The sequence below is a fragment of the Spermophilus citellus genome (assembly GCF_964194105.1).
Source record: "Spermophilus citellus genome assembly, chromosome: 10".
NCBI lineage: Eukaryota > Metazoa > Chordata > Mammalia > Rodentia > Sciuridae > Spermophilus > Spermophilus citellus.
In genome coordinates, this window is record NC_138197.1 from 137,079,634 (window position 1) to 137,105,762 (window position 26,129).

Genomic DNA, 26,129 nt, shown 5'->3' on the forward strand with positions numbered 1-26,129 from the left:
AGCCCCGACACACAGGCAGGAGCCCCGACACACAGACAGGAGCCCCGACACCCAGACAGGAGCCCCGACACACAGACAGGAGCCCGACACACAGACAGGAGCCCCGACACAACAGACAGGAGCCCCGACACACAGACAGGAGCCCCGACACCCAGACAGGAGCCCCGACACACAGACAGGAGCCCCGACACACAGACAGGAGCCCCGACACACAGACAGGAGCCCGACACACAGACAGGAGCCCCGACACACAGACAGGAGCCCCGACACACAGACAGGAGCCCCGACACACAGACAGGAGCCCCGACACACAGACAGGAGCCCCGACACACAGACAGGAGCCCCGACACACAGACAGGAGCCCCGACACACAGACAGGAGCCCCGACACACAGCAGGAGCCCCGACACACAGACAGGAGCCCCGACACACAGACAGGAGCCCCGACACACAGACAGGAGCCCGACACACAGACAGGAGCCCCGACACACAGACAGGAGCCCGACACACAGACAGGAGCCCCGACACACAGACAGGAGCCCCGACACACAGACAGGAGCCCGACACACAGACAGGAGCCCCGACACACAGACAGGAGCCCCGACACACAGACAGGAGCCCCGACACACAGACAGGAGCCCCGACACACAGACAGGAGCCCGACACACAGACAGGAGCCCCGACACCCAGACAGGAGCCCCGACACACAGACAGGAGCCCGACACCCAGACAGGAGCCCGACACACAGACAGGAGCCCGACACACAGACAGGAGCCCCGACACACAGACAGGAGCCCGACACACAGACAGGAGCCCCGACACACAGACAGGAGCCCGACACACAGACAGGAGCCCCGACACACAGACAGGAGCCCCGACACACAGACAGGAGCCCGACACACAGACAGGAGCCCGACACACAGACAGGAGCCCCGACACACAGACAGGAGCCCCGACACACAGACAGGAGCCCGACACACAGACAGGAGCCCCGACACACAGACAGGAGCCCCGACACACAGACAGGAGCCCCGACACACAGACAGGAGCCCCGACACACAGACAGGAGCCCCGACACACAGACAGGAGCCCCGACACACAGACAGGAGCCCCGACACACAGACAGGAGCCCCGACACCCAGACAGGAGCCCCGACACACAGACAGGAGCCCCGACACACAGACAGGAGCCCCGACACACAGACAGGAGCCCCGACACACAGACAGGAGCCCCGACACCCAGACAGGAGCCCCGACACACAGACAGGAGCCCGACACACAGACAGGAGCCCCGACACACAGACAGGAGCCCGACACACAGACAGGAGCCCCGACACACAGACAGGAGCCCGACACCCAGACAGGAGCCCCGACACACAGACAGGAGCCCCGACACACAGACAGGAGCCCGACACACAGACAGGAGCCCCGACACACAGACAGGAGCCCCGACACACAGACAGGAGCCCCGACACACAGGCAGGAGCCCCGACACACAGGCAGGAGCCCCGACACACAGGCAGGAGCCCCGACACACAGACAGGAGCCCGACACACAGACAGGAGCCCCGACACACAGACAGGAGCCCCGACACACAGACAGGAGCCCCGACACACAGACAGGAGCCCCGACACACAGGCAGGAGCCCCGACACACAGGCAGGAGCCCGACACCCAGACAGGAGCCCCGACACACAGACAGGAGCCCCGACACACAGACAGGAGCCCCGACACACAGGCAGGAGCCCCGACACACAGACAGGAGCCCCGACACACAGACAGGAGCCCCGACACACAGACAGGAGCCCCGACACACAGGCAGGAGCCCGACACACAGACAGGAGCCCCGACACACAGGCAGGAGCCCCGACACACAGACAGGAGCCCCGACACACAGACAGGAGCCCCGACACACAGACAGGAGCCCCGACACACAGACAGGAGCCCCGACACACAGGCAGGAGCCCCGACACACAGACAGGAGCCCGACACCCAGACAGGAGCCCGACACACAGACAGGAGCCCGACACACAGACAGGAGCCCGACACACAGACAGGGAGCCCCGACACCCAGACAGGAGCCCCGACACACAGACAGGAGCCCCGACACACAGACAGGAGCCCGACACACAGCAGGAGCCCCGACACACAGACAGGAGCCCGACACACAGACAGGAGCCCGACACACAGACAGGAGCCCCGACACACAGACAGGAGCCCCGACACACAGGCAGGAGCCCGACACACAGACAGGAGCCCGACACACAGACAGGAGCCCCGACACACAGACAGGAGCCCCGACACACAGGCAGGAGCCCCGACACACAGGCAGGAGCCCCGACACCACAGACAGGAGCCCCGACACACAGGCAGGAGCCCCGACACACAGGCAGGAGCCCCGACACACAGGCAGGAGCCCCGACACACAGGCAGGAGCCCCGACACACAGACAGGAGCCCCGACACACAGACAGGAGCCCCGACACACAGACAGGAGCCCCGACACACAGACAGGAGCCCCGACACACAGACAGGAGCCCCGACACACAGACAGGAGCCCCGACACACAGACAGGAGCCCCGACACACAGACAGGAGCCCCGACACACAGACAGGAGCCCCGACACCCAGGCAGGAGCCCCGACACACAGACAGGAGCCCGACACACAGACAGGAGCCCGACACACAGACAGGAGCCCGACACACAGACAGGAGCCCCGACACACAGACAGGAGCCCCGACACACAGACAGGAGCCCGACACACAGACAGGAGCCCGACACACAGACAGGAGCCCGACACACAGACAGGAGCCCCGACACCCAGACAGGAGCCCCGACACACCAGACAGGAGCCCCGACACACAGACAGGAGCCCGACACACAGACAGGAGCCCCGACACACAGACAGGAGCCCCGACACACAGACAGGAGCCCCGACACACAGACAGGAGCCCCGACACACAGACAGGAGCCCCGACACACAGACAGGAGCCCCGACACACAGACAGGAGCCCGACACACAGACAGGAGCCCCGACACCCAGACAGGAGCCCCGACACACAGACAGGAGCCCCGACACCCAGGCAGGAGCCCCGACACACAGGCAGGAGCCCCGACACACAGACAGGAGCCCCGACACCCAGACAGGAGCCCCGACACACAGACAGGAGCCCCGACACCCAGGCAGGAGCCCGACACACAGGCAGGAGCCCCGACACACAGACAGGAGCCCCGACACACAGACAGGAGCCCCGACACACAGACAGGAGCCCCGACACACAGACAGGAGCCCCGACACCCAGGCAGGAGCCCCGACACCCAGACAGGAGCCCGACACACAGACAGGAGCCCCGACACACAGACAGGAGCCCCGACACACAGACAGGAGCCCCGACACACAGACAGGAGCCCCGACACACAGGCAGGAGCCCGACACACAGGCAGGAGCCCCGACACACAGACAGGAGCCCCGACACACAGACAGGAGCCCCGACACACAGACAGGAGCCCCGACACACAGACAGGAGCCCCGACACACAGACAGGAGCCCGACACACAGACAGGAGCCCGACACACAGACAGGAGCCCCGACACACAGACAGGAGCCCCGACACACAGACAGGAGCCCCGACACCCAGACAGGAGCCCCGACACCCAGACAGGAGCCCCGACACACAGACAGGAGCCCCGACACACAGACAGGAGCCCCGACACACAGACAGGAGCCCCGACACACAGACAGGAGCCCCGACACACAGACAGGAGCCCCGACACCCAGACAGGAGCCCCGACACCCAGACAGGAGCCCCGACACCCAGACAGGAGCCCCGACACACAGACAGGAGCCCCGACACACAGACAGGAGCCCCGACACACAGACAGGAGCCCCGACACACAGGCAGGAGCCCCGACACACAGACAGGAGCCCCGACACACAGGCAGGAGCCCCGACACACAGGCAGGAGCCCCGACACACAGACAGGAGCCCGACACCCAGACAGGAGCCCCGACACACAGACAGGAGCCCCGACACACAGACAGGAGCCCGACACACAGACAGGAGCCCGACACACAGACAGGAGCCCGACACACAGACAGGAGCCCCGACACACAGACAGGAGCCCCGACACACAGACAGGAGCCCCGACACACAGACAGGAGCCCCGACACACAGGCAGGAGCCCGACACACAGACAGGAGCCCGACACACAGACAGGAGCCCCGACACACAGACAGGAGCCCCGACCACACAGACAGGAGCCCCGACACACAGACAGGAGCCCGACACACAGACAGGAGCCCCGACACACAGACAGGAGCCCCGACACACAGACAGGAGCCCGACACACAGACAGGAGCCCGACACACAGACAGGAGCCCCGACACACAGACAGGAGCCCCGACACACAGACAGGAGCCCCGACACACAGACAGGAGCCCCGACACACAGACAGGAGCCCCGACACACAGACAGGAGCCCCGACACACAGACAGGAGCCCCGACACACAGACAGGAGCCCCGACACACAGGCAGGAGCCCCGACACACAGACAGGAGCCCCGACACACAGTCAGGAGCCCCGACACACAGACAGGAGCCCGACACACAGACAGGAGCCCCGACACACAGACAGGAGCCCCGACACACAGACAGGAGCCCCGACACACAGGCAGGAGCCCCGACACACAGGCAGGAGCCCCGACACACAGACAGGAGCCCGACACACAGACAGGAGCCCCGCCCCGACACCCAGACAGGAGCCCCGACACACAGACAGGAGCCCCGACACACAGACAGGAGCCCCGACACACAGACAGGAGCCCCGACACACAGACAGGAGCCCCGCCCGACACCCAGACAGGAGCCCCGACACACAGACAGGAGCCCCGACACACAGACAGGAGCCCCGACACACAGGCAGGAGCCCGACACACAGACAGGAGCCCCGCCCGACACCCAGACAGGAGCCCCGACACACAGACAGGAGCCCCGACACACAGACAGGAGCCCCGACACACAGGCAGGAGCCCGACACACAGACAGGAGCCCCGCCCCGACACCCAGACAGGAGCCCCGACACCCAGACAGGAGCCCCGACACACAGACAGGAGCCCGACACACAGGCAGGAGCCCCGACACACAGACAGGAGCCCGACACACAGACAGGAGCCCCGACACACAGACAGGAGCCCCGACACCCAGACAGGAGCCCCGACACCCAGACAGGAGCCCCGACACCCAGACAGGAGCCCCGACACCCAGACAGGAGCCCCGACACACAGACAGGAGCCCCGACACACAGGCACAGGAGCCCCGACACACAGCAGGAGCCCCGACACACAGGCAGGAGCCCCGACACACAGACAGGAGCCCGACACACAGACAGGAGCCCCGACACACAGACAGGAGCCCCGACACACAGACAGGAGCCCCGACACACAGGCAGGAGCCCCGACACACAGGCAGGAGCCCCGACACACAGGACAGGAGCCCCGACACACAGACAGGAGCCCCGACACACAGACAGGAGCCCCGACACACAGACAGGAGCCCGACACACAGACAGGAGCCCCGACACACAGACAGGAGCCCCGACACACAGACAGGAGCCCCGACACACAGGCAGGAGCCCCGACACACAGGCAGGAGCCCCGACACACAGACAGGAGCCCCGACACACAGGCAGGAGCCCCGACACACAGCAGGAGCCCCGACACACAGACAGGAGCCCCGACACACAGACAGGAGCCCCGACACACAGACAGGAGCCCCGACACACAGACAGGAGCCCCGACACACAGACAGGAGCCCCGACACACAGACAGGAGCCCCGACACACAGACAGGAGCCCCGACACACAGACAGGAGCCCCGACACACAGACAGGAGCCCCGACACACAGACAGGAGCCCCGACACACAGACAGGAGCCCGACACACAGACAGGAGCCCCGACACACAGACAGGAGCCCGACACACAGACAGGAGCCCCGACACACAGACAGGAGCCCCGACACACAGACAGGAGCCCCGACACACAGACAGGAGCCCCGACACACAGACAGGAGCCCGACACACAGACAGGAGCCCCGACACACAGGCAGGAGCCCCGACACACAGACAGGAGCCCGACACACAGACAGGAGCCCCGACACCCAGACAGGAGCCCCGACACACAGACAGGAGCCCCGACACACAGACAGGAGCCCCGACACACAGGCAGGAGCCCCGACACACAGACAGGAGCCCCGACACACAGACAGGAGCCCCGACACACAGACAGGAGCCCCGACACACAGACAGGAGCCCCGACACACAGACAGGAGCCCCGACACCAGACAGGAGCCCCGACACACAGGCAGGAGCCCCGACACACAGGACAGGAGCCCCGACACACAGGCAGGAGCCCGACACACAGACAGGAGCCCGACACACAGGCAGGAGCCCCGACACACAGACAGGAGCCCGACACACAGACAGGAGCCCCGACACCCAGACAGGAGCCCCGACACACAGACAGGAGCCCGACACACAGGCAGGAGCCCCGACACACAGACAGGAGCCCCGACACACAGACAGGAGCCCCGACACACAGACAGGAGCCCCGACACACAGACAGGAGCCCCGACACACAGACAGGAGCCCGACACACAGACAGGAGCCCCGACACACAGACAGGAGCCCGACACACAGGCAGGAGCCCCGACACACGACAGGAGCCCCGACACACAGACAGGAGCCCCGACACACAGACAGGAGCCCCGACACACAGACAGGAGCCCCGACACACAGACAGGAGCCCCGACACACAGACAGGAGCCCGACACACAGACAGGAGCCCCGACACACAGACAGGAGCCCCGACACACAGACAGGAGCCCGACACACAGACAGGAGCCCGACACACAGACAGGAGCCCCGACACACAGACAGGAGCCCCGACACACAGACAGGAGCCCCGACACACAGACAGGAGCCCCGACACACAGACAGGAGCCCCGACACACAGGACAGGAGCCCCGACACACAGACAGGAGCCCGACACACAGACAGGAGCCCCGACACACAGACAGGAGCCCGACACACAGACAGGAGCCCGACACACAGACAGGAGCCCCGACACACAGACAGGAGCCCCGACACACAGACAGGAGCCCGACACACAGACAGGAGCCCCGACACACAGACAGGAGCCCCGACACACAGACAGGAGCCCCGACACACAGACAGGAGCCCCGACACACAGACAGGAGCCCCGACACACAGACAGGAGCCCCGACACACAGACAGGAGCCCCGACACCCAGACAGGAGCCCCGACACACAGACAGGAGCCCCGACACACAGACAGGAGCCCCGACACACAGACAGGAGCCCGACACACAGACAGGAGCCCCGACACACAGACAGGAGCCCCGACACACAGACAGGAGCCCGACACACAGACAGGAGCCCCGACACACAGGCAGGAGCCCCGACACACAGACAGGAGCCCGACACACAGACAGGAGCCCCGACACACAGACAGGAGCCCCGACACACAGACAGGAGCCCGACACACAGACAGGAGCCCCGACACACAGACAGGAGCCCCGACACACAGACAGGAGCCCGACACACAGACAGGAGCCCCGACACACAGACAGGAGCCCCGACACACAGACAGGAGCCCCGACACACAGACAGGAGCCCCGACACACAGACAGGAGCCCCGACACACAGACAGGAGCCCCGACACACAGACAGGAGCCCCGACACACAGACAGGAGCCCCGACACACAGACAGGAGCCCCGACACACAGACAGGAGCCCCGACACACAGACAGGAGCCCCGACACACAGGACAGGAGCCCCGACACACAGACAGGAGCCCCGACACACAGGCAGGAGCCCCGACACACAGACAGGAGCCCGACACACAGACAGGAGCCCCGACACACAGACAGGAGCCCCGACACACAGACAGGAGCCCCGACACACAGACAGGAGCCCCGACACACAGACAGGAGCCCCGACACACAGACAGGAGCCCCGACACACAGACAGGAGCCCCGACACACAGACAGGAGCCCCGACACACAGACAGGAGCCCCGACACACAGACAGGAGCCCCGACACACAGACAGGAGCCCCGACACACAGACAGGAGCCCCGACACACAGACAGGAGCCCCGACACACAGACAGGAGCCCCGACACACAGACAGGAGCCCGACACACCAGACAGGAGCCCGACACACAGACAGGAGCCCGACACACAGACAGGAGCCCCGACACACAGACAGGAGCCCCGACACACAGACAGGAGCCCCGACACACAGACAGGAGCCCCGACACACAGGCAGGAGCCCCGACACACAGACAGGAGCCCGACACCCAGACAGGAGCCCGACACCCAGACAGGAGCCCCGACACACAGACAGGAGCCCCGACACACAGACAGGAGCCCCGACACACAGGCAGGAGCCCCGACACACAGGCAGGAGCCCGACACACAGACAGGAGCCCCGACACCCAGACAGGAGCCCCGACACACAGACAGGAGCCCCGACACACAGACAGGAGCCCCGACACACAGACAGGAGCCCGACACACAGACAGGAGCCCGACACACAGACAGGAGCCCCGACACACAGACAGGAGCCCGACACCCAGACAGGAGCCCGACACACAGACAGGAGCCCCGACACACAGACAGGAGCCCGACACACAGACAGGAGCCCCGACACACAGACAGGAGCCCCGACACACAGACAGGAGCCCGACACACAGACAGGAGCCCCGACACACAGACAGGAGCCCGACACACAGACAGGAGCCCCGACACACAGACAGGAGCCCGACACACAGACAGGAGCCCCGACACACAGACAGGAGCCCCGACACACAGGCAGGAGCCCCGACACACAGGCAGGAGCCCCGACACACAGGCAGGAGCCCCGACACACAGACAGGAGCCCGACACACAGACAGGAGCCCGACACACAGACAGGAGCCCCGACACACAGGCAGGAGCCCCGACACACAGGCAGGAGCCCCGACACACAGACAGGAGCCCCGACACACAGGCAGGAGCCCCGACACACAGACAGGAGCCCGACACACAGACAGGAGCCCGACACACAGACAGGAGCCCCGACACACAGACAGGAGCCCGACACACAGACAGGAGCCCGACACACAGACAGGAGCCCGACACACAGACAGGAGCCCCGACACACAGACAGGAGCCCCGACACCCAGACAGGAGCCCGACACACAGACAGGAGCCCGACACACAGACAGGAGCCCGACACACAGACAGGAGCCCCGACACACAGACAGGAGCCCCACACACAGACAGGAGCCCGACACACAGACAGGAGCCCGACACCCAGACAGGAGCCCCACACACAGACAGGAGCCCGACACACAGACAGGAGCCCGACACACAGACAGGAGCCCCGACACACAGACAGGAGCCCCGACACACAGACAGGAGCCCCGACACACAGACAGGAGCCCCGACACACAGACAGGAGCCCCGACACACAGACAGGAGCCCCGACACACAGACAGGAGCCCGACACACAGACAGGAGCCCGACACACAGACAGGAGCCCCGACACACAGACAGGAGCCCCGACACACAGACAGGAGCCCCGACACACAGACAGGAGCCCCGACACACAGACAGGAGCCCGACACACAGACAGGAGCCCCGACACACAGACAGGAGCCCCGACACACAGACAGGAGCCCCGACACACAGGCAGGAGCCCCGACACACAGACAGGAGCCCGACACACAGACAGGAGCCCGACACACAGACAGGAGCCCGACACACAGACAGGAGCCCCGACACCCAGGCAGGAGCCCCGACACACAGACAGGAGCCCCGACACACAGACAGGAGCCCGACACACAGACAGGAGCCCCGACACACAGACAGGAGCCCCGACACACAGACAGGAGCCCCGACACACAGGCAGGAGCCCCGACACACAGACAGGAGCCCCGACACACAGACAGGAGCCCGACACACAGACAGGAGCCCCGACACACAGACAGGAGCCCCGACACACAGGCAGGAGCCCCGACACACAGGCAGGAGCCCCGACACCCAGGCAGGAGCCCCGACACACAGACAGGAGCCCCGACACACAGACAGGAGCCCCGACACACAGACAGGAGCCCCGACACCCAGGCAGGAGCCCCGACACACAGGCAGGAGCCCCGACACACAGACAGGAGCCCGACACACAGACAGGAGCCCCCGACACACAGACAGGAGCCCCGACACACAGACAGGAGCCCCGACACACAGACAGGAGCCCCGACACACAGACAGGAGCCCGACACACAGACAGGAGCCCCGACACACAGACAGGAGCCCCGACACACAGACAGGAGCCCCGACACACAGACAGGAGCCCCGACACACAGACAGGAGCCCGACACACAGACAGGAGCCCCGACACACAGACAGGAGCCCCGACACACAGGCAGGAGCCCCGACACACAGACAGGAGCCCCGACACACAGACAGGAGCCCCACACACAGACAGGAGCCCCGACACACAGACAGGAGCCCCGACACACAGACAGGAGCCCCGACACACAGACAGGAGCCCCGACACACAGGCAGGAGCCCCGACACACAGACAGGAGCCCCGACACACAGGCAGGAGCCCCGACACACAGACAGGAGCCCGACACACAGACAGGAGCCCCGACACACAGACAGGAGCCCGACACACAGACAGGAGCCCCGACACACAGACAGGAGCCCCGACACACAGGCAGGAGCCCCGACACACAGACAGGAGCCCCGACACACAGACAGGAGCCCCACACACAGACAGGAGCCCCGACACACAGACAGGAGCCCGACACACAGACAGGAGCCCCGACACACAGACAGGAGCCCGACACACAGACAGGAGCCCCGACACACAGACAGGAGCCCCGACACACAGGCAGGAGCCCCGACACACAGACAGGAGCCCGACACACAGGCAGGAGCCCCGACACACAGGCAGGAGCCCCGACACACAGGCAGGAGCCCCGACACACAGACAGGAGCCCGACACACAGGCAGGAGCCCCGACACACAGGCAGGAGCCCCGACACACAGGCAGGAGCCCCGACACACAGACAGGAGCCCCGACACACAGGCAGGAGCCCGACACACAGACAGGAGCCCCGACACACAGACAGGAGCCCGACACACAGACAGGAGCCCCGACACACAGGCAGGAGCCCCGACACACAGACAGGAGCCCCGACACACAGACAGGAGCCCCGACACACAGACAGGAGCCCCGACACACAGACAGGAGCCCGACACACAGACAGGAGCCCCGACACACAGACAGGAGCCCGACACACAGGCAGGAGCCCGACACACAGACAGGAGCCCGACACACAGGCAGGAGCCCGACACACAGACAGGAGCCCCGACACACAGACAGGAGCCCCGACACACAGACAGGAGCCCGACACACAGACAGGAGCCCGACACACAGACAGGAGCCCCGACACACAGGCAGGAGCCCCGACACACAGACAGGAGCCCCGACACACAGGCAGGAGCCCGACACACAGACAGGAGCCCCGACACACAGACAGGAGCCCCGACACACAGACAGGAGCCCCGACACACAGACAGGAGCCCCGACACACAGACAGGAGCCCCGACACACAGACAGGAGCCCCGACACACAGACAGGAGCCCCGACACACAGACAGGAGCCCGACACACAGACAGGAGCCCGACACACAGACAGGAGCCCCGACACACAGACAGGAGCCCGACACACAGACAGGAGCCCCGACACACAGACAGGAGCCCGACACACAGGCAGGAGCCCCGACACACAGACAGGAGCCCGACACACAGGCAGGAGCCCCGACACACAGACAGGAGCCCGACACACAGACAGGAGCCCCGACACACAGACAGGAGCCCCGACACACAGACAGGAGCCCCGACACACAGACAGGAGCCCGACACACAGACAGGAGCCCCGACACACAGACAGGAGCCCCGACACACAGACAGGAGCCCGACACACAGACAGGAGCCCGACACACAGACAGGAGCCCGACACCCAGACAGGAGCCCGACACACAGACAGGAGCCCCGACACACAGGCAGGAGCCCCGACACACAGACAGGAGCCCCGACACACAGACAGGAGCCCGACACACAGACAGGAGCCCCGACACACAGACAGGAGCCCCGACACACAGACAGGAGCCCGACACACAGACAGGAGCCCGACACACAGACAGGAGCCCGACACCCAGACAGGAGCCCGACACCCAGACAGGAGCCCCGACACACAGGCAGGAGCCCCGACACACAGACAGGAGCCCGACACACAGACAGGAGCCCGACACACAGACAGGAGCCCCGACACACAGGCAGGAGCCCCGACACACAGACAGGAGCCCCGACACACAGGCAGGAGCCCCGACACACAGGCAGGAGCCCCGACACACAGACAGGAGCCCCGACACACAGGCAGGAGCCCCGACACACAGACAGGAGCCCCGACACACAGACAGGAGCCCCGACACACAGACAGGAGCCCCGACACACAGACAGGAGCCCGACACACAGACAGGAGCCCGACACACAGACAGGAGCCCGACACACAGACAGGAGCCCCGACACACAGGCAGGAGCCCCGACACACAGACAGGAGCCCCGACACACAGGCAGGAGCCCCGACACACAGGCAGGAGCCCCGACACACAGACAGGAGCCCGACACACAGACAGGAGCCCCGACACACAGACAGGAGCCCCGACACACAGGCAGGAGCCCCGACACACAGACAGGAGCCCCGACACACAGACAGGAGCCCCGACACACAGACAGGAGCCCCGACACACAGACAGGAGCCCGACACACAGACAGGAGCCCCGACACACAGACAGGAGCCCGACACACAGACAGGAGCCCCGACACACAGACAGGAGCCCCGACACACAGACAGGAGCCCCGACACACAGACAGGAGCCCGACACACAGACAGGAGCCCGACACACAGACAGGAGCCCGACACACAGACAGGAGCCCCGACACACAGACAGGAGCCCCGACACACAGACAGGAGCCCGACACACAGACAGGAGCCCGACACACAGACAGGAGCCCCGACACACAGGCAGGAGCCCGACACACAGACAGGAGCCCGACACACAGACAGGAGCCCGACACCCAGACAGGAGCCCCGACACACAGACAGGAGCCCCGACACACAGGCAGGAGCCCCGACACACAGACAGGAGCCCCGACACACAGGCAGGAGCCCCGACACACAGACAGGAGCCCCGACACACAGACAGGAGCCCCGACACACAGACAGGAGCCCGACACACAGACAGGAGCCCGACACACAGACAGGAGCCCGACACACAGACAGGAGCCCGACACACAGACAGGAGCCCGACACACAGACAGGAGCCCCGACACACAGACAGGAGCCCCGACACACAGGCAGGAGCCCCGACACAGACAGGAGCCCCGACACACAGACAGGAGCCCCGACACACAGACAGGAGCCCCGACACACAGACAGGAGCCCCGACACACAGACAGGAGCCCGACACACAGACAGGAGCCCGACACACAGACAGGAGCCCGACACACAGACAGGAGCCCGACACACAGACAGGAGCCCGACACACAGACAGGAGCCCCGACACACAGACAGGAGCCCCGACACACAGACAGGAGCCCGACACACAGACAGGAGCCCCGACACACAGACAGGAGCCCGACACACAGACAGGAGCCCGACACACAGACAGGAGCCCGACACACAGACAGGAGCCCCGACACCCAGGCAGGAGCCCCGACACACAGACAGGAGCCCGACACACAGACAGGAGCCCGACACACAGACAGGAGCCCCGACACACAGCCCAACGTGGGCTGAAGTCCACTGCTCAGGCAAGAGCCCGACACCTGGACAAGCACCAGACACCCAGGCAGGAGTCCAGATGCCCAGGCAGGTACCTGATGCCCAGACAGGAGCCCAGCACTAAAGGCCGCTGGCCCCAGGAAGCTCCTGATATCCCCAGGGAACGGAGGCCAGTGCAAGTGCCCACCTCCGCACCTCTGCACTCAGGGTCATGGGAGGCATGTCTTACTGGACAAGGGAGTAGTACTGCTGGATCAGGTCATCCCACTCATCCTCGGAGAGCTCCTCTTTGCTGGTCTCGGACACGTCAATGTCCTCGTGCTCCAGCTGCCCCAGGTAGGCCTGGCACACCTTGCAGGCTGTGTCCACAAGCTGCCCCGAGAGGCTCCTGAACTTCTCATCTGCATCCTCAGGATCTGAAACCCAAGCACAGGTGCTGGTGTGTCCCATGCCAAGGGGACAAAGGCCATCACTCGGCCACAGAGGTCCTCTGCGCAGCCACCACAGGGTGATGATACCTCCTTCTGGGCAGGGGACCTCTCCCCGCACTGGACCGTCCTCCTCTGCTCGGTGTGCACCCCTTCCCCTCTGAGGACCAGACAGCTCTCCTGCCAGCAAGGAGATGCTACTTGAGAACTTTTTCAAAAACTCTGATATGACCACATTGGGCTACTGTAGGTGTTCCCCAGCACTACCGGCTTCTCAGAGCACATGCACAGACGTCCCTGAGGCCCCTGAACCTGTCCATCACACAGCACCACATCCTTCTGAACCCCAGGCCTCAGGACCACTGTTCAATCTCAGGAAGTGCAGGGTGAAAGCCATTCTTGGGCAGCGTCAGGGATGTGGGTACTGACTGAAAACAACCATGGCCCTCCTGGCCCTGGGGCGAGTCTGCAGCAATGGGGGACTCCGGACTCACTTGCAGGGGCAGCTGTGATGTGGCACAGACTTCCCAGCAACACTTCTGCAGAGATGACCGCGGGCACTCAGATTTCCTCCTTTTTTTTTAAATTTGTTTTTAGTAGATGGACACCATACCTTTATTTTATTTATGCATGAAAGTCACACTCCATTCTCACATGAAAAAGCTGAGCACATGAAAAACTAACAGCTCTTCCCTGATCTATCAGAGAAGAGAGGCAAAAACACCGTCTCCAAGCTGGAGAGACAGATGGACAAGCCCGAGTCTGAACTGCTGGAGGCAGGGGCACAGCAGGTGGACACAGAGAGGAAGTCCACAGGAGCAAAACTCACTTAGGTGGGGCTGTGGACCCCAGTGGAGGCTTTGCCCTGGATGCCCCAGCTCTTGCTCTCCACACACTGGTTGAGCATCCACATTCTGTGTGGAAACCCTCCTCCTGACCTGTAAGGCAGACTGACTCTTCCTTCTGGATCTGTCATGAGTCTAGTCTTTTTGCTATTCCATTCTGAATGTCTCTCTGTGTGTCACATCCAACTACATATTAAATAACTTAAATATCTCACTTAACAGATAACATCAAGAGACTAAAGAAGCTGGACATGGTGCTGCATGCCTGTAATCCCATCAGTTTGGGAGGCTGAGGCAGAGGATCACAAGTTCAAAGCCAGCCTTAGCACCTGTGAAACTGTCTCAAAATAAAATACTAAAAGGAGTTGAGGATGTGGCTCAGTGTAAGCACCCCTTAATTCAATCCCTGGTACAAAAAAAAAAAGCTAAAGATCAGATGCAGGAAAATAATTTGACAAATCCAACACCCACTCGTGATAAAAACCCTCAGGAAGAAAACTTCTTCAATGTGAAAAGAATATCCACCACAGATGCACAACTAGCATCATACTTAATGGTGAGAATCAGCAGCTATCTTGCAGGGATCAGAACAAGGCCAGGGCATCCTCTCTCACCACTGATTTTCAACACTGTGTTGGAAATGCTAGATAATGCAATAAGACAAGGAAATAAAAAGTATACAGATTGGAAAAGAAGAAATAAAACTGTCTTTATTCCAGATGGCATTATTGTCTATGTAGAAAATCCAAAACAGACACACACACACTCCTGGAGGAAATAACTTTATTATATAACAACAATGAACAATTGGAATTTGAAATTAAAAACAAAATAGCATTTATATTAGCACCCCCAAAATTGAAATATTTATGTATAAATAAGAATAACAACATATGTGTAAGATCTGTGTAAGGAAAACCCCACAAAACTGTGATGAATGATCTCAAAGAACTAAATAAATGAAGAGTTATGCTGTGTGCATGAGTAGAAAAGACTCAATATTATCTTAATGTCAGTTCTTCAGAGTTTGATCTATACTTAGTCCCAACCGAAATCACATCAAGTTATTTTGTGAATATTGACAAACTGATTCTAAAGTTATACCGAGAGGCCCAAGACCAGAATCTGCTTCAACTCCAAATCGAAGGAGAAAAACTAACCTAACTCACTCTAGCTGACTTAGCAACTTCTGTGCCCGCTGTGGTCAAGACAGCATGGTCCTGGGGACAGAATACATAGAGATCCGTAGACAGAATAGAGTCCAGAACAGGCCCACACAGATGTCATCCTCTCTACCAAGGAGCAGATGTAACAATGGGCAAAGACAGTCTTTCAACCAAGGGTGTGGAGCAGCTGGGTGTCCAAATGCAGAGGCAAACAAAACCAAATCCAGGCACAGAATGCACATCTTCCCTCAGATTAACTCCAAAGGGTTTCAGGCCCCATGTAAAGTGGAAAACTACAGAACTCCCAGGAGAAGAAACAAAATCCACACGACTTGGGGTCTCAGCGCCTTTTCATGGGGGGCCAAAGGTGCCATCCATGAAAGAAATCACTGGGAAGTCAGAACTCATTAAAAGCAGATGTGTCTGCTCTGTGAGAGGCCCTGTCAAGAAGAGGGGAAGACAAGTGGCCACCTGGGAGAAAACACCTCCCAGTTTGGTAACGGAATGATCCAATGCAGCAAAGAACTCTTGAAACAGCAAGCAGACAACAGCCATATTTAAGATGGGACAGGGGATCTGACAGACGCAGATGCAGAGACGGCCAGCAACGCAGGACAGGATGTTCCACATCCTGTGGCTGGGGAGCTGAAGTTAATAGCGGGTGATGCTGTGACCACTCTGCAGCACCAAGGACATGCAGCACATCTGTGAGCGCAGGCTGGTGGGAAGGCAAGGTGCCACCACCTGGGACACAGTGGGCGATTTCTCATGGAACTCAACACATTCCTGCCACAGTACCTAGCCATCGCGCTCCTTGGTATTCACCCAAATGAGTGGAAGACTTATACCCACAAGACCCACCCACGGAGCTGCACTGCAGCTTTATCACACAATGCCCTTGGGGCGAGCGGATAAACAAGCCAGAGTGCCAGGTTATTCAGCCCTGCAGGGAACAGCCATCAACCCATGGTGGACAGGACCTCAAAGGGCTATGGACAAGCAAATAAAGTCAGTCTGCAGAAACTATGGTCCTGGGACTCCAGCTATACCACCTTTATGGAACAGCAAAGGGACCAAGGCCCCAGGAGCCAGCTGAGCCAGCCACAGGTGGCCAAGGGAACGCTGGTCACACATCTTCAACATCCCACCTAGACAGGCGAATGAGGCAGCAGCTCCAACCTGCTTCCACACCTACCCCATAACGGCCCTCCCCTGTTCGCCTTCCGCTGACCTGGGAGCCCCCGGAACCACCTGTGGCCTGGGACTGCCACATTCGCAAATCAGTTTGCTCAAATACACGCATTAAAACACCAACATTTAGCCTTTGACTGTAACAAATGCACCACTCTCGGGGGTGGCAGTGGTGGGCAGGGTATAGGAGACTCCTGTGCCTTCTGCACAATTTTGCTGTGAAGCTAAAATTTGCTGAAACAAATTTTCCAGAGTAACCCACTTATGTCCGTAGGCCACAGGGGGAGCGGGAGAGTGTGGTCCTCTCCTGAGTCAGCACCCTTGGCACTGTGAGCTCTGGTGCCACTGTGGGATGAGGGTCATGACCTCCCAGGCCCCCAGTAAAGGCAGGGAAGGCCAACCAGTGAGAATCACTGGGAGAGCCAGATGCGCGGGCACCGGGGACAGGACTGCTCAGACCCTAGAACCACGGTGCCACCCACCCGCCCTTACCTTTCCTGGGGCCAGTGTCGCTTTGCCTGGCCTCCTCCCGCCTCCTGGACCTGTTTCTGTTGTAGTTCTGGTGGCTGACCACCCACTTGAGGATGCTAGAAGCCACCGTGCGCCGGAAGTCCTCTGGAAGGAAATGGAGGCCTCAGCTGCTCCCCACGTCCAGGACTGGGGATGGGGATGCAGTGGGCAAGCCAAGGCTCCCCATTACTCTCAGCCAGCACCTAAGCCCTACAGGGCCTCACTTCTGCCCCCAGCTGCCCTGTCCACCCCCTCCTGCTCTTCCCTCCCTGTGCTTTCTCGGGTCCTGTCTTCAGCCCCACCCCCATCTCCACCCGTCTCAGCACAGGGCCAGAGGGATCTTTCTAGAAGCTCTTCTGCTACAGCTCCAGGATGCTCTGGGGTCTCCCAACCACTATCCCCATCCTGGACCCCCTGGACCCTCAGGTGGCTGAGCCCTCCTGCCCCGGGGTCTTGTCTGCACCCCCCAGTACAGATGCAGAACGCAGTGGTGGGTCCTGTGTTCTGGCTCTGAGCAGCACAGTGGGCACTTAGTCCAGGTCAGAGCCAAGCAGCCAACACCCAGCTCTGCAGCCTCTGTCACCTCCTCCCTCCCATGCTCCCAGCATGACCAGCGGAAGTCTCTGGATTGGATCTCGCTGAGTGCGTGGTGGTCCTTCCTTAGCGGTCCTGGCCCTAGGCCGGTGGGACGGCAGGCCCCAGGAGGGAGTCCGTCACTTACCCAGGAACTCCTGCTTTTCGCTCTCAGTGCAGAGGCTGTAGCAGCGCGGGAAGAAGGAGTCGGGGTTCGCCTGGACGTACCATGGCAGGCTTCGCATGTTCACACACAGCCCAATCTCCAGAGACAGCGGCACGTCAGGGGCCCGCATGGGCAGCCCGGCTGCACCGCACCCGCAAGGCGAGGACTGTTTGTCCACCTGGGACCCCCGTCCTTGGCTTGGCCAGTGTGCCCTGAGGAGGGGGCTGCTGTGGCCCTGGGAGCACGTGGTGGTATAGCAAGAGACACAGGGGCGCCCTGGCGCGTGGGCAGCCAGGCAGGTGCCCAGCGACCAGCCACAGGAGGTAGGGCATCCTGGGGAGGAGCCCACTGACCCGGCGCTGGCGGTCCAGCCCTGAGGCCCGGGACCTGCCCGCGCTCCGCCCACCTGACACCGGCTCCGCCCACCTGCAGGCGCCGGCCCGCGCGCTCCGCCCACCTTGGTGGTGAAGGAGGCGGTCTTGGCGTAGTGGTTCAGCATCTGGTCATAGGTCAGGCTGTGGTAGTCCACGACATCCCTCTTGATAGTCCAGAGAAGGTACGGCATCTCGTTCTTTACCAACCTGGACTGGCAAGAAGAGACCTCTGTCAACAGCCGCCACTCAGGTCCCCTCCGAGACACGCAAGACTGGACCGGGCTGTGGCCTGACGGCTCCAGCCGGCCTTCCACCGCGGCTGTGGCCACTCGCTGCCCAAGGCCCCAGTGGTGGACCCAGGTACATGCCACCTGCGACTCGGGGTGACCGCGATGCTCCACGAACCCTGGGGGGGAGGCGAGGTCTGGGCGGAGCCGACGCTGCGGCCGGCCACCCTGGCTGTCGGTGGTTTTCGAATGACCAGCAGCGGCCTGAGTGTGCTCAAATGTAACCAAGCAGAGACACCAGGAGAGGAAAACAGGCTCTAAAATCCCGCCCCGGATCACCCCTGCCCCTTCGCCTCGGTGAAGTGAAGCCCCTCTGGGCCAGTTTCTGCAGACAGCTCGTATGGCCCGAGGGTGCGGACGGCCGGGGCTGGGCCGGGAGTGTGAGGGGTCCTGCAGCAGGCCTCCACCAGCTCTGGCCTGGCTGCTGGGCCTAGGGCCTCCTCCCACCCGGCTCGCGGCCACGCCCCGACCTCCTGGTTCGCTGGACTCTGGGGCACTCTTCTTTCCAGGGTGGGGCCTTTTCCCACCCTGAGAGAGATGTCCATGGTTTTGGTCCTCACTTTGGGGTGGAAGTCTCATTTCTAAATCCTGTTACGAATTCTCTTCGAAGCCTAAAAGTACCCAGCAGGGGGCAGTGACCACCGTGCCCGGGGTGAAGTGTCCTTGGCAGAGCTAACCCCGGCGGCCGTGCTCCCTGGAGGTGTCCCGTCTTCCATGTGCCACAGGTGGAATATTGTGTCTCCCCAATTCACACAGGCATCTTCACCCCCAAGGTGACAGTTTTACGTGCAGACTCTGGGAGGAAATGAGGTCACCGGGGTGGAGCCCTCATAAATGGGATCAGTGCCTTTATAAAAGGACCTTGGAGAGACTCTCACCCTTCCCACCTTGTGAGGACCAGCAAGGAGTCCATCACCTGCCAACACCCTCCAGAACTGTGAGATGGGCCACCAGTCATGGTCCTTGTCACAGCAGCCTGAACTAAGGCCCCCGCTCTCTTTCTTTGCCGCACAGAGGCTGTATTGCTAAGTGGTACACGCCCTGAAAAAGCCTGTGGTGGACACTCAGGCCTCAGGGCAGGGCTGTGTGGTCTCAGTGGCCCACCTCACCTGGGGACCATGCCCACAGGAGCCTGGGCTGTGAGCGCATCTCCCTCCCTGTCTGCCGCCCTGGATGGTCCCTTGTGGAGGCCCCCGGCACAGCCTGTGGTACAGGACTCCCGGCCTCCAGAACCTCCTCCACGGCAGACCAGGATAGTACCTGGGCTGCCACGTGCAGCTGGAGTTATGCTGTGAGCTCAGAATGGTGTGCTCCTTGGCCGTTCCTGAGGTGTCTAGCCACACTGGCCTGTTTTCTGTCTTTTCATGGTTGATTTGTGAGTTCTTATAAATACTCTGGATACTTCAATTCTTAGGTCATCTGCACCACACGTAGCTCCTCCCGAACTTCAGTTAGGCACATGTACCTTCTCCATGGAGGGTCCTCTCCAGAGCCACTGAGTGGGGGCGAGGTGCTGCAGCTGCTGCGGGCAGCTGAGTTTGTGGAGACCCTATTTGGCGCGTGGCCATGTCCCAGGATCTGCCTTACAGCACAGCCAGCTCCCCACCGCCCCACACAACCCGGGCCCACAAAGGCCCTGTCCCCATCTGCAGTGATCTGGGTCTGTTGTCCCTGCTCGTGCGGGCCAGAGTGTGCGCCCAGGGAGATGGTAGCATGAGGGACCTTGCTGAGGCATGGTCCCCAGGGCCCCTGGGCCAGTGCGTGGGCCTACCATCACACTGTGGATGTCCTCCATCTTCTCCAGGGCTATTGCTTGGTTTTCTTTGATGTCAGTGCATTTGTTATCTGCAAACAAAACATGCATAAGAGACAGGCTGGTGCAGCCGGGCACCTCACTGGAGCCCCTCCACCGTCAGGGTCATGTAGCAGACAGAACAGTCACCTCTGATCTCCGTGGCATGGCACCCACCTGGGGTAGTGCCAGGGTTGGGGCCCCGGGGCCCTGGAGGCCCAGATGTCCCCATGTGGAGGGGCAGTGGAGGCAGCCCAGAAGTCAGCATGATGGAGTCTTAGGACCTGGGCGGTGGAGGAGGGTCCCTTCTGGGGCTTGGGGGTGGGGGAGATGTGTGGCCTGAGTCTCCACACCCTGGGACTGTCTAGTGCAGACACACTGTGCAGAGCAGCACAGGGACAGAGGGTCCTGGGGGAGCAGCTGGCATGGTGGGTGCCTGAGGACTGCAGGGGGCTGGGCCAGAGGAGGAACACTGGGGCTGGGCATGGACATGGTGATGTGAAGAAGTGACCAGTACCCTGATGGGCTTGCCCAGTGGATGGGTGCCTGGGTTGGGGAGCTGGGAAGGTGGTGGAGATATGGAATAGACCCCAGCAGGAGTGGGCATCCCCACACACAGCTCGGCCCTGCAACAGACTAGCAGAGCACCCCCTACAGAAGCACAGGCCTCTCTGATACTCTACCAGCGGCCCCTTCCCCTCCGACCTCCACACTGGGAAGGGCCTTGGGAAGGAAGTGGAACTTCTTCTCCACCCAGCCCTTCTTCCGCAGAGCAGCCCGGATCACTGGGTAGTGTCCATAGATGGAGAAAATCTTCTTTTCCTAAGATGGCAGACATGACTTAACAGAAGCACAGAGAGCCAGGGGTCTGTCTCCCCACAGGGGGGTTTGCAAAGCAGAAGGAGGCAGACTGTGCAGAGGGCAAACCCTGCCTCCTGTTCGGAGAATACCGCACGGCTGTGTGGGGGGCGCCTGTGCAGGGGGGCTCACCCACGGCTGGGACCAGGGGCTCATGTGCTTGGGGCATGGTCCCCAGTGCAGGGTGCCAAGAGGCCTGGTGGGAGGTGGCTAGGCCACTGGGGGCTGCCCCAGGTCTCCAGGGTCAAGTTAGCTCTCCCACAATGAGTTGTTATAAAGATCACCTGGCCCCCGCCGCTCTGGCTCCCTCTCTTCCCACAAGTCCTCCCTCTTGCATGCAGTCCCACCTTGATGCCATCTATGGTGATGTGATGCCAAAGGGGGCATCACCAGGGGCTGCACAGAGAGGGCCACCTCAGCTTGGAGTTTCAGCCTCCAATACATGAGGTAAATAACATCTTTCCTTGATAAAGTTCCCAGTCTTGGGTATTTTGTTATAGCAACAGAAGACAGACTGACAGTCATGAGGGCATCCCTGAACCAAGGTGGAAGATACAGCCTGGACTCAGTCACTGCCAGGCGCAGGGTCAGTGGGGCTGAGGCAGGAAGAGGGGCTGAGTCACCAGGGTCCTGGTGGTCCAGGCAAACTGAAGGTGCCATGCTGAGTTGAACTCTGCAGAGCCCCTGCTGCACCAAAGGCAAGGCCTCTGTCCCACCCTAACCAACAGGTGCCTGCAACAGGGAGGGTCAGGATGTCACCAGGACTGTTGACATCGTTCATTGACTCTGAATTAGGGAAGAGTCAGGCCCTGCTGGGAACCAGTCAGGAGAGCCCTGCAGCAGCCACAGAGCTGTCCCTTCCCCACTGCTGGCTGAAAGGACACCACAAGGAGGCCTTCCGATGATGCCCAAGGGAGCTCAGAAGCAGACCCTCCAGCCCACCCTGCCTGCTGTCAGTCTTGAGACCCTGGGTGGACACCTCCAGGCTGCACCCCAGAGACTGCAGGACGGTCAGCAGACGCTGTTCCATGCAGGTGATCTTGGAAGCAGGTCATGTAGCATAAGACCACTGCACAGTCCCCAATAGGGACCTGTGTGCCACCCCCAGGAACACATAGCTGAGGAAGGCCAGAGGCCCAGCCGCCCTCCACTGGGTAAGCCCAGGCAGCCTGACGGCCCACAGGGGAGCTGGACAGTGCGAGAAGGCTGGCACCCTGTAGCTCCCCAAGGAACACGCCAGGCTCTGCTCAACCCCATGCCCTGTGCTGCATAACTTCAGAAAATAGACTCATCTTGGTAAGTCAGCAGAATACCATTCCAAAAGGAACCACAAAAGATGGAAAGAGGGCTGGGCTGGGGCTCAGCGGTAGAGTGCTCGCCTTGCACGTATGAGGCCCTGGGTTCAATCCTCAGCACCACATAAAGATAAATTAATAAAATAAAGATATTATGTCCAATTACAATTAAAAATATTTTTTAAAAAAACTATTTTAAAAGTAGATGAGTAGAAGACTCTTATCACATGAGGCAGAAGGAAATGCAATAAAAAATGTCATCGGTCCAGGGCTGGGATATGGCTCTGAGGCAGAGCACTTGCCTGGCATGCACAAGGCCCTGGGTTCCACCCCAGAAACACACACACACACACACACACACACACACACGCGCGCCGCGCACATACGGTATCAGTTCAAGAGAAGGCACAGAAAGAGAAGAAGAGAAAACTGAACAAACAGGATATGCTGAGCAAATGAAACCAGACAGTAGACCTGCTGCATATCCAGTCTAATTACAGGCAAGTACACTACACGCTCAGGCTAAAGGACAGACCATGCATTTTTGTTTAAAAGTCAATTCTGTTGTTTATAAGAGATCATTAAAAAACATAAACCTACAGCTAGGTTAGAAAATAAAAGGATATACACAAGACAAAATAGCATTTGAGACGAATAAACATTATTAGAGTAATCATTTCATAATTTGAAATAGTTTCAATTTACCAGAAATATACATTTCTGTGAACCTATTATGAGGGCAAGAAAGTATATAAAGCAAAAATGGGCAGACCTACAAGTAGACAAGCCACAATTACATCAGACTATTTTAAAGTGTTTTTCAGTAAATGAGAGAACACAGATAAAAAAACCAGTAAGGCCACAGAAGATCTGAACAAGTCAAATGACAGACTCTCCCTAATGAGTGTGAATGGACAGCTGTATACTCACTCTCACGCAAATTAAGAAAATGTTAGGCGTAAAACAAGCCCAAGCATTGCTCAATGGAACAACACTCCACGTGTCACATTCTCAACCACAAAGCAGGTTAGAAAACAAGGACAGTACAACTGCAGAAAACCCTCAAGTACAGACATGAAGAACCGTGCTTTCAGGTAACTCACGGATCAATGAAGAAATCGTAATATGGGTGATGAAATACTTTGGGCTGAATAACAACAAAAATTCTACAAAATAAAATCTTATGACAAACAGCTAAAGCAGTACTTAGAGGAACATTTGTAGCCCTAAACGCTTATATATTCTAAGCTTTCAGGAAAAAAAATGTGAAAATCAATGAGCTGCACGGTCTTCTTACATGGAATTCCAGAGAGGTCAGAGGTCAGAGATGGAAAGCACAAGAGCACACCGTGGTGGTCAGGATTTGGGGCCAGGAGGGTAATGGAATTTCCTCACCATGACTGACACTGCTGGGAGCCCAGCCTACGACACCTTGCTCCTGCACTGGTGAGTGCCTCAGGGGAAGGTTCAGGCACCAGGCTGCTGCAGGTGGCTGGTGTCCATGGCCTTTCACATTCCTGCCCCAGCCAGCGGGGCCCTGGGAGTAGGACCACCAGCGCCCAGGCAGCAGTCCCTCCCCGGTCACCTGAGCTTCACGGTGGCGGGGTGTCACATGTGGTGCCTTCCCACACACAGGACAAGACACCTTCTCCATTTCCCTAGGTCCCACGTGAGTGTTGCAGAGGGAGAAGATGGGCTTCCTGCCCTCCCCCCAGAACCCCAGGAGCCTCCAGCCCAGAGTTCCTCTCCTGTGGCACCAAGCCCCACCCACATCACCATGTCGGCCCCCTGGGGGGGAAGGGCCGGTTCTCTGAGCAGCGGGGATGTCCCTGGCCCCCCTGTCAGGACAAGTGTGCAGACTGACATGGGGTCACACCCACACCACAGGGGGCTCCAGCCTCTAGCGGGCAGGGAAGTGTCTCCACCAGCAGGGCCGCCAAGCCCAGCAGACACTCTCCAAATTCCAAAACAGATGCCTGCTTCAGAAAGTCTCCCCCCTGGTCCCAGAGATCTTTACCCTGATGGCTTTTTCTGTCAACTGCCTTGCTATTTTGTATCTGTCCAGTTTGGGGGAAGATGCTGAGGCTTGGGAAACTCCTTGCTTTGATTCTGCAAAAGAGAGACAAGCATCAGAACAGAGGACAGAGCGCCCAGTTCCACACCACAGCACCCGACTTGACGGGGTGCTCAGCCATGGTGTCCCACTGCCCACCCTCCCAGCGCATGTCCCCACCTGTGCCCACCCGCCTCATGCTCCAGCACCCAAGCCCCACAGCCTCTCCCCTCTCCCCTCTTCAGCACCTCTGCCCGCCACCTCCTCCCCAGCCACTACTTCCTTCCTCCTCCCCTGGTGCCCTCCCTTCCTGCCCCTGGTCCCTCTGGCCTGGGGAGTCTCTATCCTCTGGATCTTTCAAATGTGTGGCCAGAAGAGGAGCGGCATCTCAGCCCCTCCTGGGCCGGTGGCCTTCCTCCCTCCTGCCCAGAGCATGCTCAGGTGACCTCTTCCCCTCCAGACACCCCCCTTCCTGACTCCACATCCTTTCCTCCGAATCTCAAGTGCTCAGAGATGAGACTTGTGGGCAGTGGTTAGCTCACAAGGGCTCTGGCTCCATCCGAGGGTGATGGACTCATCTACAGCTGAAGGACAACCGGGAGGGGGACCCCACTGAGGAGGTGGGCTGCTGAGGCCACCCTTAGGGATTGGGTCCGGTGCCCAGCTTTCTCTCTCTCTCTGCT

The 26,129-nt window shown here is 60.7% G+C and overlaps 1 protein-coding gene across 1 annotated transcript in view; it reads right to left on the reverse strand.

Annotated features, from left to right (window-relative positions):
• TTLL8 (tubulin tyrosine ligase like 8) overlaps positions 1 to 26,129 on the reverse strand; it is a gene marked incomplete at its 5' end in the record, with an annotated part of 68,962 nt that overhangs the window by 35,743 nt on the left and 7,090 nt on the right. Inside the window, 7 exons of the mRNA XM_081311564.1 lie at positions 14,138 to 14,324; positions 18,031 to 18,153; positions 18,770 to 18,884; positions 19,245 to 19,373; positions 21,220 to 21,293; positions 21,924 to 22,062; positions 25,411 to 25,502. Of these exons, the coding sequence (XP_081167690.1) occupies positions 14,138 to 14,324; positions 18,031 to 18,153; positions 18,770 to 18,884; positions 19,245 to 19,373; positions 21,220 to 21,293; positions 21,924 to 22,062; positions 25,411 to 25,502 (859 nt within the window). The remainder of the gene's footprint in view (positions 1 to 14,137; positions 14,325 to 18,030; positions 18,154 to 18,769; positions 18,885 to 19,244; positions 19,374 to 21,219; positions 21,294 to 21,923; positions 22,063 to 25,410; positions 25,503 to 26,129) is intronic.